Below are 21,670 nucleotides of genomic sequence, written 5' to 3' on the forward strand. Positions count from 1 at the left end.
TGACGTTTTTAAAACCGTATAAAGTTTCACAACAATTAAACAGTACCCATTAAACGTACAAAGCGATTTTGGTTGTGAAATATTGAAGTATACTTACTTTAACAGAAAAAAATGGTTAGATGTTTTAATTTCAATAAGTCTTACTATTGAACTTTTCGCTTAATAATATAGACGTATCGATATCGTTAATCGTATTGACGAAGTTTTTTGATTAACAGTTTTAAATTAAAAATATTGTTAAATATCATACAGAATGTAGGCATTATTTGAGAACTAAGCTTTGGTAGAAAAAAAATAATGAACGAGAACCATAAAAATACTCTATAACAAATATCATAATATATGTTCTACTAAATCGCATTTACATATTACTAAAGTTTTATGTAAAATAATATCAAATGCGTAAATGTGACGTTGGCGCTTGTATTTGTTTTTTACAATTCATATAATACGTTTATGTGTCACGTTTTAGTAGTGTTATTATTATTAAGTAGTAAAAAAAAGTATATTGTACAATATAATATTACCATTGAAGTTATGGAAAATTGTATCGAATTCAACTAATCGTATAATCGTAAGCAAAAATATTTTTTTACAAATAACAGTAATAAATTAGTTAGATCACAGATTCAGCCAATGACACATAATAGTACTATATCATTATTATGTAATTAAATTATTTTATACAATAATTGTACGATATTATTATAAGTAGTAATGTCGTTTTATATAATAGGATAAAATCGAAACCAAGCAAATTCGTTGAAATAATAATATAATATAAATATATTAATATGACGTCAATGCATTTCTATATAATATTATCGTAGTATAGATATCTAATAGATATCCGATATCGATTAAATATAAAAATTTTAATTTAAGGGACAAATATATTTAGTTTGGACAACTACTCGCTACTGTATTATACATGTACAAATAAAAAAATAATTTTATACAATTAAAAAAGTCCGATAACGTCAACAGTTTTCCGTTCGTTGTACATCCATTTTAAATATATTCTATTTTTGATTACAAAAATGATCGCCACAAACATTTGAGTAATGCCGACCACAGAAATATAAACTGTGTCATTTTGCAATTTAATTAAATAAAAGAATATAATAGTAAACAAAAAAATAATAATAATAAAATGAACACATATTCAACAATAATAATAATAAAAAAAAAATAATAATAATAATACAACATATGAATATAAAATATTATTACGAGCGGTCGTTTTACACGGACGCCTCATCGATGACCGTGATCATCCTGCTGTTATGTCCGGCGACCAGACGCCACTTGCCGCCCCTGGGCGTCTCCTCTTCCGCCTGTTTGGCTAACGACCACCTGCGGCCCTTCCGGTCCATGATGACCGGCATCTCGGCGATCAGGTTGTTCTCGAACTCGCTCAGCATCAAGTAGTTTTCCACCTTGTTGCACGACGTGATGCAATCGCCGATGTAGTCGAGGTCGTCGAGCAGGTTGTCGGGCAGATCCATGTCGGCGATACCCTCTTCGGAAATGCACGTCAGCTCCGGCTTGTCGTTGGGTCCACCTCCGCCACCGCCGCTACCGCTACTTCCACCACTTCCGCCCCCACCGCCGCCCATCAACAACCCCAAACCACCGCCGCCACCGCTTCCACTGCCGATGAGTCCGACGCCCTGCATGTTTAAAGGGGGTTCCATCACCACCACTTCCTCGGGTTCGACGGTGAACGACAGCCTCCGACGCTGCGGACACGAGTCAGACACGCACAGCTTCTTCGTACCTGACTCGTTGTGCTTGTGCCTCTGCACGTTCCGCCGATGCAGGTCAATGAAGAACATGGTCAGGCTGCCGAGCAACACGCACGCCGAGCTGAAGTAATAACCCGTCTTGGCACCGTAGCCAATGTTGATGTAGCCTAGAATTCAAAAAAAATAGAAAATGTGTCAATTTCAATTTCAAATTCAATTGGTTTTGTATTTTTTATTTAAACCAGAAAAAGCTCGTTTTTGCTCGGTTTTGTTAGTTTTACTCTTTTTTCACTTTTGGCCTAAACTTTATTACAGACGTATTTCTAATGAAATATGTATAAACAGATAGTACGCCATAAAATAATGGAGACTTTTGGAACAAAAGAAATCAACTCATCTACAGGTGAATTAAATTTATCCGTCACCGTGGTCCACGCACATTCCTCCCCACCGTAACTGCAACTATAACGTCGGCGTCGCGCATATTTTTACTACCACCGCTTTGTTTGATGCCTCTTACATCATTCGTGCTATCTTAGAATTGTATTATTTATAATTTATGTACCAATTTTTATATTTATAACTACGTAAAAAATGTAAAATAATGTGATTTTAAACTGTAAAATGTAAGGTTATTCGTAATCTATTTTATTTAAAATGAAACAACGAAAATTTAATGGCAAAGGCTACTAAATTACCCCATCTAAAGAAGAAAAAAAATAATCTTATATCTGAAACATATTTTAATTTATACATGCATACAAGGTTCACAAAATTTTCAACGACACCTCGTTGTGATTTAAATTGACTTAGAAGCCATAAAAATGAATTAAAAGAGTACCTAAACCGGTGATTACCCAATTATATTTTAACAGAGTGATACTTACAACTTTTGTTAAAAAGGGTAAATCACGTTGCATTAAAATAACGTATTCCAAAATAGCCTTGTCCAAATAAATAATATAAATGTTATTTTCAGAGAGAAAAAATCATCTATTGTCCGAAAAATATCATAACATTTACTTTTGATGAGCTAATTAATAATTAACCACTTTGTGTCATTCATAGAAGTCTGTATGAAGTAGATATTTTTTGCCAGATTTATGTGTACAATTCATTACATCAGCTAGATATGAGCCATCGGTTATTTAATAATGTGTCTCCTTTAATACATTATAGAATACGTCAAATTTACACACAAATTCACTAGTCACCGAATATATTATTTTCTCCGCGCATTCAAGCAATTTTTCAAGAATCACCGATATATTTCCTCAACACCAAATTATATGTTTGATCTGTCACCGTATTTGATCAATTAATTTTTAAAAGATATCTTTAATATTACAATTGTATAGCATTATGGTGGAATTCGAGTTCATATCGGATACTAGGACGGTATCAGCTATAATCAAAAAATAAACTGAAAATTAATTGTGCATAATGTATAAACAAGTTTAATAGACGGGAGGGAGGGTGAAGATTATAATAATTTGAATTTATTACTCTAGAAAAAACTATAATAAATTTCATTTGTATTTACGTATTTGTTTTATTATTTGAGATAATAATATTTTAGATAGGTAGAACCCAACCACTATTATTTTTTTTTTTTATTGCAACTGGTAGGTATAATAAATTCTAAACTTGTTGTCTATTGCTTAAAATTACCGACGGCTACTGTACAAGATGGGTATGTACTATATAGTATTAGCTTGCACAGGGTAAGCGTTACATTTTTGAAAAGAGTTATTGTAGCAGGAATAGGTTTTATGAAATAACAATGTAAATATTGCAGATAGGTACAAAATCATCAGGATAATAGTTACACGCTATAATAGTCACATTAGTTGCGTGAATTGTGTAATACGTTTGAGGTTTTTCTTTTTCAAATAAAAAATGTATCCTAATATTCTATTTTTGCATCTCATAATACAATTTTTTATATTAAATTAAAATATTTTGGAAAACACTGGCTTAGCTAGAATTTAACTTATTTTTTGAAAAAAAAAACCAAAAATTAATATAAAATCAAACCGTTGGATGATATATTTTAACATTGTGTGTATTTGACCGTACATTACACATCTATGTCCCGAGTACTTAAAGAATTTAAATTAATTTATTTTTATTTTTGTTAACGTATATCTTTTTAAGATTTTTTATAACATACTTTAATTTTTATCACTTATATATATGTCATTTGTACTAAAAAATTCACGCTTAAAATTAATCTCAAAAGAAATTCAATGGCTCGTGATGGTGTTAAATTCGCGTAAACAGAGTGTCATACCATTTTATCAAGAAAGAATACTCTTGTTCAATACATACAATTTAAAAAAAAAACAAACACGCTATATCACTCAACATACTTAAACAGAAATTACACCAAAAATATTTGTCAAAAATATGTAACCTATAAAAACGGATCAAACCGTTTAAAATATTATTCTACACAAACATTCAATTATGTGGGTCGATGATGGTCTCAATGATGTTTTATTTACTACTGAAATGTCTGAGAGTACAGATTTAAGTGATAAACGAAGTTTGACTTTTAGATTCGTATATGTTAGAACTAACTTAAACAATATTATGCAGAAATCCATGATAATATTATGTAACTGCACGTAAAGTGGAAAAGGCTTATTTGTTATTATTTGGAAATTGTAAAGGGTTTATGAATGTAGGATCGTGTTTTAATAATACCATCATAAAGTGGTATAAAATATATAATATTTTTTTATTACCACGTCATATTTTTAAACTCTACAAAACTAGAACTATTAAACATTTTAAAATCTGTAATTATACCAATTACTAAATTAACCATAAAAGTTGAAGCCACATATTCCAAGCTACAGGTAAATTAATGGATTTTTTTTGTTCTAGAAGCGCATTCGATTCTACTTACGCGGACGTTATATATTATATATATATATATGTACGTTCACCCGCGCCAAATGTTCGAAGTAAAATTACCATATTATCGCAAAATTATACGTTTTTGTGTTCTGCGTACCCGAATCGATGCGTTCAACCCAAACTCAGCTGTGGTGCGTTATTACGATATTACGATGGCTAACATTACACGTGATTCCATATATATATATATATATATATATGTATATATTTATTATATTATATATGTGAATATTGCCATATATAGACGCTGTGCGGAATATATTATTATAACAAATGCGAGCAAGTGCGCGGTAACACGCGGTAATGTTACGAACGGTGTTCGAGGACTAGATTTACGCGAGTATTATACCAATAACCCAATGATATTATATACCACACGCATCCGTGTATACTGTATATGTGTATGGTTCGTATTTACTACGTCATTAGATCGCGAATAGATACCTTTTTTTTATTTTTTTTAAAATATGACTTCACAGTCGTAAAATTTTATGACGCGCGGTCAAATATTATAATGAACGGCATCGGATATGCTCGTGTATTATTAATAATAATAACAGCAATGTTCGATGCGAAAATGATTTATGCGACCTCTGACTGACGTATACGCATCTATGCGCTGTATGTAGAGAATCTGTTTTTAGAACCGAAACCAGAATTATTAAGAAACACGAGATCGACCGTAGATCCCGGGACGTGTCTATAATCGTAATATTATAAATCCTCTGCTCCTCTGCTCTATAACTGTATCGTGTCAAGTGACCGAAATCCAGAACACTCATCACTACTCTCGATCGTTCGCATGCAATTTGTTTTCCGTTTGTTGTTGCAGAATTATATAGTGTATATAATATAAAAAATATGTACCTATATAATATATGACTTACCGGATATGGGCACTCCGAGGGCGATTGGTATGGCCTGCGAGCACTGGACGAATCCCCAGGTGCGGGCAAAGTTCCGCGCCCGGACCCGCTCGTACGTGTACATCTTGAGCGAGTAATGGTACCCACCGCAGAACATGCCGTACACCCAGGCGAACATGACATACCCCTGTCGGTCGCCGCGGACCGTAGTCAGCGCCAGTATGGACACGCCGCACATGAACACGGACGCCTGGCACAAGTACTGTCTGGCGATCCGACACTCCACCGAGTTCCGAACGACGATCAGCCCGAACGCCACGCAACCCACGGTCCACGCGAGTCCCATGTGCACCTGCAGCGTCAGCGCCGAATCGCCGAGTCCGTCCTCTTCGGCCTGGTGAGCCTGAAAAATCGGTCAACGTCAATAACCGCCGGTCGTTATTTTTTGGTCGGAGCATTTTGTTTTTCGAGTGTGTACACACTCGAAGTGTGTCTTCGGGCACGTAGGTACCGCGCCACAGACGAGTTCTCAGGCGCGCGTGCCTTGACACGGAACCCCGACACACATCATAACTCGTATTCTAACCGACGTATTTTATCGTATTTTTTTGTTGCTACGGTCGTCGCCCTAATTTTTTTCATTTGTGGCATTTGTTCGAGCAGATGCCTACGCCGAACACAGTATAATTTTTGAGTCAGTTTTTCAACAACGGTCGTCTTTCGTCAGCTGAAACGTTTCGTTTCTAGTGACCGATTACGTGAAAAAGAAATTATTTTAAATCAATACTAGACTTGGTATAACCGACGTGTACAAACACACAGACATACACACGCACACATTTATTATTTAAGTTGAACATTTTTTATATAGGTACGCTGAATTCATGACAAGTTGATCGGAGAAACTATCGGTCCTTGTGTTTTGGTCGAGTGGGGCGCTGCAGACATGCCACTACCACACAGGCGCGCAGTAATAATAATACTTAATATTATGAACTATATATTGTATAATTAAGAGTACTAGTAACGTGGAAACGTATTAAACGACGGGACACATACGACTATACATAATAATATATTTTCCGGAGTCCATTAAAACCGAAACGATCGCGAAATACTTTACGAGATTTATATCATGTTTATCCTTTATACTATACACGTATATTATATTATATGCACACGACTCTATACACTCGGTCGAGTGCTTTACTACTACGCTTCGGTCGTTTATATTGCTCCGCTACTACAACTAGGACATAATATCATATACTACTTCTGTACACACACACACACACACACACTCATTATAGTATAGTACTCTATGTGGTCTCGGGTTAATGTTTTTCGCCGCAGGAATTCATTGGTCCCGTTTAATAATGCGTAGTAATATTTTCTCAAAATAATAAAATTAATGTTAAGTTGATCTCGTATTCATCGTCGCCGTATCTGCAATCAAAGGTACGCCTACGAGATAGAATTAATAATCGCCTTTTCCTATCCCGCATCAAGATTGTAGGTTACAGGGGAGGCAGTTTATAATTTTAACGATATTGGCTGTATATAGCTTGTAATACTTGTATACATTTCCACATTTATGCAGCATATATAATATAATGTGTGTGTGTGTAGATGAACTCATTGCACTCCGGGTATTTCGCAATCAAAAATGATTTTATGCGTTTGAAATCCACAGTCGTAAACCGAACAAATAGCTTGAGCGTTATAAAAGCCCATAAAACAACTGCACGACTAATCCTTTTTTATATTAAGCTGACGAACGAGTGCGCATAAATCCAGTATAGTTGTATGGCGGTGACACGATGGAAAACTTTACTTTTATCTTGTTTTTATCACTTAATTGCGCCTAAATATAAAACTTCTATTATTTTTAAGCGCTCGTCTCGCTGCTATAATTTATTTCGGTTCATTTCATAGTGCTTGACAGTATTTTGGACTACTTTAGCATTTTATTTAATTTGACCTGTCAAATAGTATCTACTTGTGGTTTAAGGCTCGTTACTTAATTATTTAAATTTTACTTTATTGAACATTTCGTCAATTTTCTCGCCGTCTAAACCCTTTATTTTACATATTTTATACCCTATTTTAACTAAATATCACTACGCCTAAGGCTGCACCATTTAAAACTACTTTGAATATAATCATGACATAATTAATAAAGTTTTTACGTCTATTTATTATTATTTAATAATCGTTATTTTTTTTTATCGTAATTATACGCCGGCGTTACAAGTACAGCATTATAATCGATGGCTAACAGCTATTTGTTTATTTCAGTATAATATATTATATTATATATATTATAAAATGTAACTTAAACCAATGTGATATATTTAATATATCAATGAATTTATCTTTTAATTAATATTACTCGTATTTATATGAAAAAAAAACGTAAAATTTGGTGTAAATGTACCTGTGCTTCAACAGTTGTGGTACGTATTTTGCTTCGAGTCGAAACGGAATGTGATAGCGATTATAATTTTGTGTATTCGATTTGAACGTTTTTATCACACGCGCGTGTGCAAAGAATACATTATAATACTCGAATAAACAAGTGAAGAAACAAAACACATAAGAAAAACTCGACTACCGTGTAGCTGTACAGAATGCATGCATGAAATTGATAACCAACATCACCGTCAAGTCGTTATTTAATGTTTTGTTAGTAGCACCGTAGTGTGGTAGCTATGTGTGTGTGTGCGTATTCGCTACAGAAATAAAACTCCAAAATGTAACCAATATGAAATATGATGACAATCGAAACGCGTAACGTTGAAAAATTAAATTTTATTCCGATCACATTCAGTGTGTTTGGCAAAAGTTTATCAACTCCAGAAATATATTGATCTCTTTTTTTCTCCGGTAGCAATTCCACCACTGTCGTCGTCTTACCACGCACAATTTTATTCGACGGCTACGTAGGGCGATAACGTCATTTGAACATTCGACAATGTTTTACCATATACACAGTATATTGATGTTTTTAGCGAGACTGTCTTATAAACAGAGTTCAGGACTTGTAAAGATTACACGTAAGATAATATAAAAAAGCAGAGTATAATGTATTCGTATAAATACGTTTTAAATTAGATACCTACAAAATAATTCAAACACGAAGTTTTATTTTAACATATTTACGTATATGTATTTTAAGGAAGTTTATGTTTTCGTGTATATATATTAATATTATCTATATAATTGGAATTTTTTTTTTAATAAATTTTAATAGGTCCCGAACTGTGATTAATATGGCAATTACGTAATTTACTTAACATAGTGCCCATCAAATACACGTATTAGGTAATGATATTAATCAATATTAAGGTAATCCGACTACGAAACTAACCAGGTAGAATATCGGAGTGTTTATGCCGAACGCACTAATGCCGGTAGACACGAGTAGGATTCTGACGGTCTTGCTGCGGAGTGTGGTGAAGTCAAGGAACGGCGGCCGGTCGTCGTGCCGATTCTTGTCCTTGATTTTCCGCTTCTGGTTCTTCAGGTGCAGAATGGCTCGTCTCTGTGGGTGGTAAAGCGATGCTGACCTGTAGCACGTGCCCAACAGGAACGTGGTGAATACCGTGGCGGTGACCAGCTGGAGTCCAAGTCGCCAGCCGATAGCGCTGCAACACAATCATATGCTGTGATTATTATAATATAACGGAATAGAAAATCACGAGAATACGAGATACGTTATATGTCATTATAATATCACGATAAGGACTAACAACAGGTGTCGGAGAAAGGTCTTACAAAAATAATGGATTTTAAAAGACCAGTGAGCCAAATTTTCGTGACACAATTCAATGGAATTTAATTTTTCAATTAAAATTCCCGATAGTTTTGTCGCTTATTTGATAATGTTCATCATATAAATAATACAACTTCGATAGTAGATAAGTTTTCTATTTTTTAAATATCTGTTTCTTTACTTTATTCTAAAAAAAAGGTGCGAATCCAAATAATTTAGACGGCCACTTTAAAAATGCATTCTAATTCCGAACACCACAGACAAAATGTAATAATTATGTAATTTAATGACAATTTAGAATTGTCGACTTATAAATACAAGGATTGCATTGATATTGTAATAATATTATTATAAACTGTATTAATGATAAATTTCTCAATACTTTTCAAATAAAGTGTTTAAGTAAATTGTAAATCTACATTCTTAATCATTAATCATTATTGATTATTATTGTTAAATATTCCACACCGCGATTTCATTCATATAAGATATATTAATTGTTTTATTTAGCATTTCCATGAATTATTTTAAATCAATAATTATAAACAATCATGATTTTTTTTTTATGTACACTATAATGTTGTTGATTTGTTTGAATTTAATAAATACAAGACACATAAGGATATCCTTTGTTTTATTGATATTTAATTTATATTTAAACTCAAATACTTATTTTATAAATTTAATAGACAATATAGTTATATTTTCCAGAGAAGTTTTTGTACATCGTATATTTATTTTAGGAAATGGAGAAATCCGTAAAATAATTGAATATAAATTGATTATAAAAAATATAAAAAAAAAATCATATCATACAAAATTTTTGAACATTAACAATCATTTTTGGGTGTAAATGAACATTTGATCAGTGCAATTTTCTAATGCGATATTGTCGATATAGAGCTAATATTTTTGTTTATCGAGCTGAGTGAAAATATAAAAAGAAAAATTTCGAATACTCAGTATAGTCTAAATAGGCTTTTTTTCATTGATAGCAGAAATATTGATTTTACAATGATGTGTGCTTTCATGATTTTTTTTTATCCGGATAACACGGGAAAAAATATCGTGAGATCGTGGAAAACCGCAAAATAACGATGAAAGAACTTATAAGCAAGTGCGGTTTTACATAAATCTTGACCATTTTTGGCTTGGCTCCGTTCAAAATCGTTTTTCATGATTTATCACGGCTTTCGGGTGTAAATAAAACACTAAATTTCAGTATCAGCACTTTTTAAATAATATTGTTTGCAACCCGTTATATCCGTATAGGAATATTATTAATGCATTATTTTCAATGAAGATATCATACTGGAATACTGAATGGCTTTGAGTTTGAATAAAAAATGTATAATTCTATGATAACATAGTAGGAACCTCGTCCTAAAGATCCTTGTATGATACCTTATATTATGTTTTATAAACTATGGTTTTCATAACGTTATACCCTCATCGTTTAATTTTGACGATTTTGAAATGTATATTTAATATTAAAATAAATGATTGTACATTTTTTTATATTTAACTTTCGGGAAATTTTTTTAAAAATCTATAAAGAATCTTAGTAAAAGTAAGAAAGTATTTCTATGATTGAACTTTAATCACTTTTTTTCTCGTTAATTTTATAATTAAAACTTTTTAGTCACGAACGGAATTTAAACTTTTGACAAGTGTAGTATTGGTTATTCTTTATGCTAAATAGAAATATTTATACCTTGTATATTGTACTAAGTTATATTACATTCACTGATATATTTATATGAATTTTAAATCATTTTAAACGTCGATGAATTTTACAATACTGTGATATGTTATAAAGCTGTTATAATCATAACATTTTTAAAACGCATAAAATCGTTATATTTTATATAGTTTTAAATAAATTTTGAATGTTTTTTTAGAATACATTTTAGGATTTGAAATTAATTTCTACGGTTTCGTACAGTTTCATTAGGAAAAAGTTACTAAATCTTCTTGAAATTAGTTTTCTAATCAGCAATGAATCATAATTAAACTTCATGTCTTAATCTTATAGTTATATATACATAAAAAAAAAAATGACCAACAAAAATCAATAAATTAATAAACAAACTTAGCTTTTATTCATTTTCACAAAAAAATTGCTTAACATTGGTTACACCACGCGTGCCAATTTATTTCTTCGTGCCCATTACCTATAAATACGCGGGCTCGTTTGCCTTTGTCTATTCGCATATATACTATCGTTATTGGGGTGTGGCAATAATAGTACCAATATCATACATATTATATAAAACGAACATTGGAAAAAATTCAATAAAAAATAATATCGTGCATTGTATATTTATATATTACAACGAAAATCATCACATACCTTATGGCTCCTTTGATGAAACTCGACATGACGGCTATGCCCATCCCGCTGCCGGACACGATAAATATCTCGACGAATTCGCGTTTTCGCTTAAAATACTGCGCCACCATCAGCGTGGAACAATCTCTGGTCATGCCCACTCCGATTCCTGAAAAACAGACGTGCAGTCAAAACATTTAAAATACTGTATTATAACCACGGGATAAATCATAAGTAATCACGTTTAAGTGTTACAAGCAGACATTGGAGTTTAGTATGTGATTACATTTTGTAAATGTTCACACAATATTTCAAATTAAACATTATTTTTTAATAAATTTAATGGTAAATAATTAATGCCGAAAGCAAGTATAAAGTTTTGAACCGTTTAGTAGTTTTCAAATAATAATTTACTTGGGTAATTTATTATTATATTTATTAATTAACAGTTGTTTGTTAATCCCCGTCTTTCGTAAAATTATTATTTTGTATATCTAACACTTATCATTACAAGTAGTTTTATATATTATATACACAGAGTGATGTTTTTATCGAAAAACACTCATTATTTCGAAATGTATTAATGTTTTTGTAAATAGTTATCTTATGTAGTTAGATACAAAAATGTATGTTGTCATTAAAAAAAGTAAAAATGTATAAAAAAGAATAACAATAAAAAATATTTTAAAAATGTTGTTTTTTTTTTTTTTTACTGAAGATTATGTAATATTTTTTTTTTTCAAAAACGTTTATATAGATTTTAAGACAACGAGTGTTGTTTGATAAAATAATTATCCACTAATATATAATAGATCAAAGAACATTAAAAAAAATAATAAATAAATAGTTTTAGTGTTTTCACCGATGAGTAAAATGCATTTACTACTCTGTTTATTACACAGCACTACAAGTCTACAAATACAGATGGCGAGAAAACCGACAGAGAGCGAGAAAGAAAAGGAAAGTATAATAAATAAATAATGGATTGACAACGTATAAAAAGGACCGCGTAGTACGTCATATACACAGAAGATTCACTCGGTCGTACTTTACGGCACTGCCGAAACGTGTGCCCGATGAGCTCCGTCGGTTTTTGAACGTCTGTTATTATTTATTACGTGCGTAAGTCGCCCCATGGCGCATTAAGATTTCCCGTATGCGCCTACGCCGGCTTAATAACGACGTCTCCTAAAAGGATTTTCGGTCTCTCATCTACACGGCACGTGCGTATTATTACGCCGTATTAGACACCGTCACTACAGACGATTCGTAAGCACAAATTCCTAGGTGTCGATAAAACGAACATATTATGTTAGAAGAAAATTAATGATATTGCGCAAAAGCAAAATACCACAGAGAACGAAAAAATCGATTGCAAACGAGAGGTTTACGAATCATATCATTGTTCTTCAAAAGTGAGTTACCCTAACACCATAATAAAACGAACGTTTTTCTACAAAACTGATATCATGATTTAAAACATAAATTTAATTGAATCACAGATTTGGAATTCTTAACCTAAATCCCTTCCAAGGAAAACAGTTTTACTTTTCCGGGTACTACGCGATAACGTTCCACCAGTATACCTAATACCTACGTACAATAATTTACTAAGAAGTTGTGAAATTATTTTTGGGGTTAATAACTAATTCGTAAACATTCACAATCACAACTTGTAGTTTTTTACTTAAATCCATGAATCCGTAACTAAAACTTGGTATCGATTTTTAAGAAAAATATTCTCTGTGTGGTAGTGTGCAAGAGTATCACATTTTTTTGTCACTTCGTTACTCTAAATTTGCATAAGAAAATTTTATAGGACGCGTTTGTATATATAGGAGATTTGTGAGATTGTCATCACCCAAAAAGTTTCTTATTTATTAATTTATAATACACGTGATATTTTCGGTTAAAGATAAAAAAAACCTATTTTTTGGTCAGTCGGTACATCAAAAACATTGAAAACCGCTATAAAACACTAATAAAAACAACATCATTTAACACACATTAACACGCTGGTGACGTAAGAATATCATTTTTTTCCACTTTAAGAGGTATACGGAAGAGTATAAAGGAGGATATAATATTATTATTAAAAAATAAAAATAAACGTTTTATGTAATTGGACACTTAAAAAAATAATCATAAAATGGATACACAACTCTACGCTGTTATAATATAGTATACTCGTGCATCGTGAAAGCATTAAATTTATTTAAATTTACGAACGTTTTAAAACACGGGGATCCATAAAAATGCAGGGGCAAAAAACCCTACGTGGCATCCCCTTCGCGTGGTTACACAAGCACAACGTAACCGTAAACGAAAAATTACGACATCCGTGATGTAAAATATAAACCAGCCTCTCCGTACGAGATTATTATAAAACGATGCTATCGTAAAAATTTCGAGGGTCTACTGCAAACATATGACATTGTTGAATTGTTTCGGAACTTTGTAAAAAGGGTGTTGGTAAATATTAACCACCGGTAGTACTGTTTCTGTGTAAATATAACATTTATTTCCACGTGCAAGACCATTGTTCTTCTTTAAAGTTCAATAGTAATGAAAAAAAAAAAACGTTTACCCCAAAAACACACGTGAAAACAATAATAACAATTTATTTTTAGAACTAAAGCATTAAATGGTTGGTTAAAAGGCGTAAAACGTAAATCTGATAAATTGAATTAGATAAAATAATATTATTTATTTATTTAAAACAATTGTCAACAAAATCGAAATTAAATTAAATGAAATAATACATATTATATTATAATATATTGTACAATACATTGGTCCATTTAAGTATCCCAATTGTCATTAATATTATAATATGTTAACATTTTTTCACAAAAACACCTTAACTTAAATTTCAATCATTAAGACCAAAGAGTATTATATTATATTTTATATTAAATAACATTAAAACCAAAAAAAAAATGTCTAGGTGACACACATAACGATGCAACATAATATACACCACAGTGTTGAAAACAACGGATTCGGAAAAATAAGAAGTTAATAATTTATTAGTTAAAGTATTTGAAGTTTGATTTACAGTAATGGACCAACATTTTAAATATCATATTTTACAACTTTAAAAATACAAACTTAGACATTTTTATATTTCAAAAAAATATTTGAAAATGTATATTTTCATTAAAAAATTGTAGTATAATCATAATAATAATAATTATTATTATTATTTATTACAACAGTACAACAAATTGTAAAATTTAATTTTTTTTTTTTCAAAAAATGAATATTCCAATAATAATCATCAAATTATGGAGAAATAATATTTACGAAATTAAGAGCATAGACACTTAAATTTATCAATTACAACTCAACCTAAATTTGTTTAATATTATACGAGTATGATATACCTGATGTGCCGTTCGAATTTAAATGAAGCCATGGATATGATCTACTGTAGCTGTGTTTCGATGAAACTACTATTAGTCTGAATATTAATTGAAACTCATACGAAATTACCTATATGGTAATATGTAATTTACGTTATTAACTTGTGCATATTTTTATGATTTATTAAATGAACTCATTACATTAAATCTTTTTATAATTATAGCCCTTAAGTAAAACTTCTATATTACGTATACAATATACGAATAGGTATTGGGTACGTTATAACGACAATTTAGACATATTAATTTGGTGTAGCTACATTGGAATTTGAATACAATTAATATAATACCTAATTAATGTAAACCAATGAACTGTGAACTGTTTTCAGATTAATGCAGAGAAACTCATCAGAATGTTATATTATACGGTGTTCGAGATAGAGTAATGCTAAGAGTTACCGGATCGATAAACTTATTCTCATACGTCATACGGCTATCCAATTCATCTGTGTACGTTGTTTTTTATATTATTTAAATATTATAATTAAATCGTTTTCTAAATTACGTTCTAAGAATCAAAACCGACGTTGGTATTTTATATATTATAACTAACAGATTAAATATATTTTTTTATCATATTTCATTCAGATCTTTATATGATAAATTTAACGTATAGATTATTAATAGATCATTAATTATCTTTCTCTAGTTTTACATTTTTTAAAGAATTAAGCGCAAAGTCAACTGCTATAACTTAAATCAACATAATATGATATTACAAAGTTTATTAAACACACCAATATAGATCAAATATACATAATATATGTATTAGTACAGGCAATATGATTGTCGTCGAGTACTTAAAGTTAAAGTTATTATATAATACCGATCAACAAATTACGTAAGTACCGTACCTATATGATAATATATTATATTATAAAAATTTGAAGCAAACTTTCCGCTAACTTAACTTGGGTAATAATTGGATAATGGTGTAGGTATTGAATATTACTTTTGTTCGATAACGGAATAATTGACTTGTATACATTATGTTGTAGAGAACACAAAACTTTTGTTTTGTTGGCTGCATGTACCATGCGATCAAAAATTTTACCATTGAACTGTACAGTGCTTTGTGAACAGTAGTCGCGACCATGGTTGGCAAAAGTTCAAACTTTAAACTTTTTTCGTCGTCGAAGAAGTTTTTGATAAGTCAATTAAAACACGATTTTTATGCATTATATTTTTCGTCAGAGTTCGAAAACACTTTACCACTCTTGGGTACTTTTCGCAGGAATTTAAATGGCTAAACGTAATAATTCAGGTTTAATTTCACTATAGGTATATTATTATATATTATTATGTATTTTCGCGTCGTTATTAAAATAAACAAAGACAGAAAAAAAGGTACCTTTAAGAATTAGTTAAAAATGTTAATATCTGTTGTGTAAAAACTAAAAATGCATTGGTTAAAAACAACAGTCAATATTTATTTGTTTCTCATAATAGGCTATTTTTACTTGCCATAATATTTCCATCTAATAATTTGAATTTTATTTTTTGCATTGCAAAATTAACAGGATTTTTCAAGAAAGTCAACAAAAAGGCTAACGGTGTAAAATGCGTTGTATATTAGGTACATAAAACGGATTTTCTTTAGAATTCGAATTGCATGTTTCAGACGCAAATATTATATTATGCGTGTTTGTAAAAAAAAAAAATGCTAATTTCAAATTTGCGAGGAGAGAAGAACTTTTTTCACATGCTCTGCCATGGACGTTTTTGTGTTGAAATAAAAATAATAAAAAAAGTAATCACAACGGTTTATTTATTCCTTTCGACACACATATTATTATTATTATTATTGGTTTTACCATAACGCTATCACTGGAACAAGTATTATAATATTATGGCACCACGTGTCCCGCAATGCAAGTGATAGTTCAAAAAGTAGACGGTCTCGATTTAAAAACATAAATTATTTATGATATTCTATTTCGAGACATCGTGTCTGATGAGAATTTGACTATTATATAATATTAATTTGTCTGTCTACGATTTAATGATATATTATGCGCGCGCTCGTGCAGGATTAACGGCGTAATAATATCATTATATATTATGGTAATTAATAATTTTATAGTCTCTCGAAAAACAAATTTATTTTTTGAAATTAAATACAGCGTACAAAGACATATAATTCGTATATATAATAACAACAGCGTTTAATCATGCTGGAACTAAGTGGTTTTTTTTTTCACTTTAATATAATATTTGAACGAAATTCAACACCCATGTGACCTAAATTCAAAGTTTTTCATTCAAACTCGGCCCGTCCCTTTAAATTACATTCAAAAGATACTTTTATCATCAGTTATTCGTTTCGGGTGGTTCTTTTTCACTAGTGAGTTGTATTTACATTCGCTATACAATCTATTGTCCGTGGCATGGCTGGAAGTCAGGAACCACAGTTGTAATTACGCGAAGCCATCCATTATATTTTAAATATTCCCTTGTTCAATGATAATTATCACGAATTACGTAGAATTTCAGTATTTAAAATATTTTATTGTCTTAAAGATTTGCTCACTACAAAATGCGTTAACGGATACTTATTGATACCTAAATCAACAGCAATGCGATGCTTTGGTTTATGATATTAAATCGATACAATTTAATGTTATTATTAATTATTTTGTTGTGAGTCTGGCAGCCTTTTAAAAAAAATAAGTATCAGTACGATGACATTTGATATTATATCGATTATTTGAAGTAAACAAAATTCTAAGGGTAATTTTAAAATAAGCGTACATAACTTTCATATATTACTTAATTTTAATATATATATATATAATAATAGTATTTTTATAACATTATTCACGTTATCACTTTAAGTACTTATCAAGTTATAGTAGGTCATAATTTATTTTCAAAAACTCGAAATGTAAATTTATATTTAGGTATAAAGCGTTTAAAGTTTAAATAAAAAAATGTGAATTTAAATGGAATTACTTTATTGTACACCTGAACTCAAAAGTCTTTTAAAAAAGATCTTAATCGGAAAGTAATTCTGTTTTAGATTTATTATATGAATTATTTTTTTCTTTTTAAACATACACTACAAGTATTATTGTACATTTTTTGTTATAACCCACGCGAATAATAAATGCTCATACAATATTAATTTAAAATATAAATTTATAAATATTGTTTATCTTTTATTTTTATTTCTCATACTATCAGTACTCGGATTTCGCGAAAATTAAAAATAAATAATTAACAAAACACAAACCGCGGTCACGAGCTTACTTGAGTGGTGCCCCTAAAATTAAGCCACGTAAAACCCATTTATTTTTTTATAAATTGAACCATTCTATTATTTGTATAAAGTTTAACGGATTTAATTTTGTACACCTAAGTGATACTATATATTTTTATATAAATAGTACATAGTAATTAAAATAGAGCAGCTGGTGTATAAGTCTATACATCCTTATTTTAATTCAACAGTATATTATTTCTTCAACGGATTATTGCTTTGGTTTTATCTGGTTGTTTTAGGTGAAATTTTTCTCCTACATAATATATTATGTAAATTGAATCTTAAATAATTTGTTTTATGAATATGTATGGTATACATTACATTAAAAAATAATAAAAAAAAATATTTAATTGTTTTGTATAGTGTTTCACTTATATTTACAATGTACATTGTTATGTAGTACAGAAATATTAGCATCACATTTGCATTCTGATTTTAAAGAGTAAATAAATTATAATAATACTTTTTATTAATTTAAAAAATGAATAAACCATTTAAAAATGTTCTGAGACATTAATTTTCTGTTAAGTCTTCAAAGTAAGACCTTTAAATAGTTTTAAAGCGGACTAAGGTATTAATTAAACCGTGGTGCAAAAACAAATTAATTCCATAATTGATCGATTATTAAGCTATCAAAAAAAAAAATATTTTGATTTTATTTCTATTCATCCCAATAAATCATGTAATAAACTATGAAAAATTAAAAAAGCACTTACAGTTTTTTTAGTCTACTTAAAACATTTTAACATTTTTTTTGAAAACTAAAGCTTTTGCAATGTTTCTTTCTACCCATGTACTATTTAGTATTTCTCAATATATTTTTTTCAATAACTATTTTTGTTTTGGCGAAATATCATTTCATTTTTGTTAATGTATTTTAAATGTGTACATTAATAGATAATTCACACGTACACTATTCATTAATTTATGAATTAATACAAAATATTACCATTCACTATCCAGCCAACATTACTGAACAAGGCAATTTATTTTAAGTCTTAACAGATATATTCGTAAACGTTTTATTATAGAATGACGCTGAGCTGTAAAAATGCTCAATATACATTTAATAGTTCCGTTGCAACACAAGACTTTGTTTTGCAAATCGATTACGTGAACAAAATAATATTATTTGTATATTACGTCTAGTCCACAACGTAGTTAATCGATACTAAAATACAAAACTGACAATAACGATTAGCTAAAGAAAAAAAATCTATATTTGTTCATCGCTATGAATTCGATTTCCATGAGCAATTTATTTTTATTTGTCCAGTTAATGTGCTGTCATTTGATCCTAAGTGTCGCAAGTTTTTTAAGTGTAACGGTAAAATTTTTGGTTCGACAATTATTGTATAAAAAGTACTTGAAACAACTTGAATGGGAATTACTTTTAAATGAGTTATATTTTTGATGTTTTAAATAAAAAACCGGAATTTAATTCATCAGAGTCGTCACAACAACAGTTAGTACTCAAAAACTCAACTGTTTTATGCTCGTAGTTTCCTGGCACTTTTGAATCTGTTTTTTCCTTACTTAAAAAGTTAAAAAATTTCTGATTCGGGCAATTTAATAACAGGAAAAATTGATCTGTCGCTAAGTTTTGAGATTAAAATTAACTATAGCCAATGAAATTATTAAAAAAACATATTAAGTTTAATAGAAAGTTTGTCACTAATCGTACTAGTATAATATAACACTCCAAGTGTTTACTGCAATAATCATGGGGTTGTCCATTTACCTGGCTACTCTAATTTTTGAAAAAATAAATTAACAATATATAAATATATTATTTATGAATAAACATATTTTTTAGATGATAATATGAAATAGAGAGTCCTAGATTTAAACATCAGCACCTCTCTTTCACTTTGTTTTCGGATTTTAATTCCTAATCGTTCAGGTAACGTATATGTTTTACTCATTCTACCAGTTACCAACGTACCATCAAGACCGTTGCACGTTGCACTATATAATATATCCAATCACTACCAGATTACCTTTATACTACACGTCGGGAAATAGCACTTGCGTGTTATGAATAATCTGTTTGACTTACGTGTTAACAACAATCTGTTATTACTGCGATCAAATATATTATATTATACATTGTGTTTATCGTGGTGTACAATATAATAAAACACAGTTAAAATAATAATGAATGGTCGTCATATTCATATGAATACTGACAATATAATATAAATAATACCTACCATATCTTTTACTTCCTAATTAATTAATTGAATCAGAAAAAATATTGTATTCTGAGTTAGAACCGAAATGGACACATTGTACGTGATAGGTACGTCTTAAGTAAATAATCCACGCTTGATTCACATTTCACAGTCAATAATAATATTAAGCTATATTAATATTACATATTTTACAAGTAGCAAAACGTCATAAAGTTGACAATGAGACAACGTCCAACCACTTAAAAATGGACAAATAATTTCGTTTTATTATATTTAAATAAAATATTATTTTTTTAAATTAGAATCTAATATTACAATTATTTGTTGACATTATTATAATTGTCATTCTATTATAGTACACTTGAATTATACTAATTGCAGCCTGCAGGCTCTACATGAGTTATGGTGGTGTCCAGGCTAATCCAATAAACATCAAAATACAGTATAAAAATAAATATGTGATGATATCGAATTCGTTTCATTTAACCAAGCATGGTGTGAATTGGAAAAGGGGCGGGGTTTGCGCGATGAGACATGTCCCACCGTTCAAATTTTTGTTTTATTTTATTTTAAAATAATTGATATTGACTTATTCATCGATGTCACATCATTGACACCACCGCAAACTCGTTATGGTCTTTGGTTTTTAATTTACGGTTTGTTTGTTTCTGGTATTCTTTGAATATGAATATTAATAATATTGTCACTATACCTCATTCCTTTTTTTTTCAATATGTCCCCGACCAAAACACTCCCACTTCGCCAGTCGTCACTGGACATTACCTATTATATACTAAAACACTAAATACATACATGCAGTAGGAATTAAAATCACATAATATATCAATTATTATTAACTTAACGATTCTTTTAAAATAATATAATGGAATAAATTATTAAATGGTCATATCATATTTTTTCTTATTGTAATTAACTACTAATTACCGAGTGAAAAACGTACTTTTGAACTAAATTTCGACCGGCCGGTCGTGTAAGCAAAATTCATAACATCAGTGTCTCCCATACAAACTACTATAGTTATCGCTTCGTATTTGCTCCGTATTATCCATGTTCGTTCTTTCCGTGTTAAATATTTGTATAAATATTATTATTTACGATTTACCGATTTACTAACGAGTTAC

General features: G+C 30.0%; 1 protein-coding gene across 5 annotated transcripts in view; it reads right to left on the bottom strand.

Annotated features, from left to right (window-relative positions):
- Positions 1-758: 758 nt before the first annotated feature.
- Positions 759-21,670, bottom strand: part of LOC132919425 (monocarboxylate transporter 10) — a 329,301-nt gene continuing 308,389 nt past the window's right edge. For all 5 annotated transcript variants that reach the window (XM_060981015.1, XM_060981017.1, XM_060981016.1 and 2 more), the window contains 4 exons: positions 11,668-11,815; positions 8,910-9,186; positions 5,561-5,942; positions 759-1,915 (listed from right to left, as the gene is read on the bottom strand). In XM_060981015.1, the coding sequence (XP_060836998.1) occupies positions 1,245-1,915; positions 5,561-5,942; positions 8,910-9,186; positions 11,668-11,815 (1,478 nt within the window). In that variant the 3' untranslated portion in view covers positions 759-1,244. The remainder of the gene's footprint in view (positions 1,916-5,560; positions 5,943-8,909; positions 9,187-11,667; positions 11,816-21,670) is intronic.

This window comes from Rhopalosiphum padi, chromosome 2, assembly GCF_020882245.1.
Source record: "Rhopalosiphum padi isolate XX-2018 chromosome 2, ASM2088224v1, whole genome shotgun sequence".
Taxonomy (NCBI): Eukaryota; Metazoa; Arthropoda; class Insecta; order Hemiptera; family Aphididae; genus Rhopalosiphum; species Rhopalosiphum padi.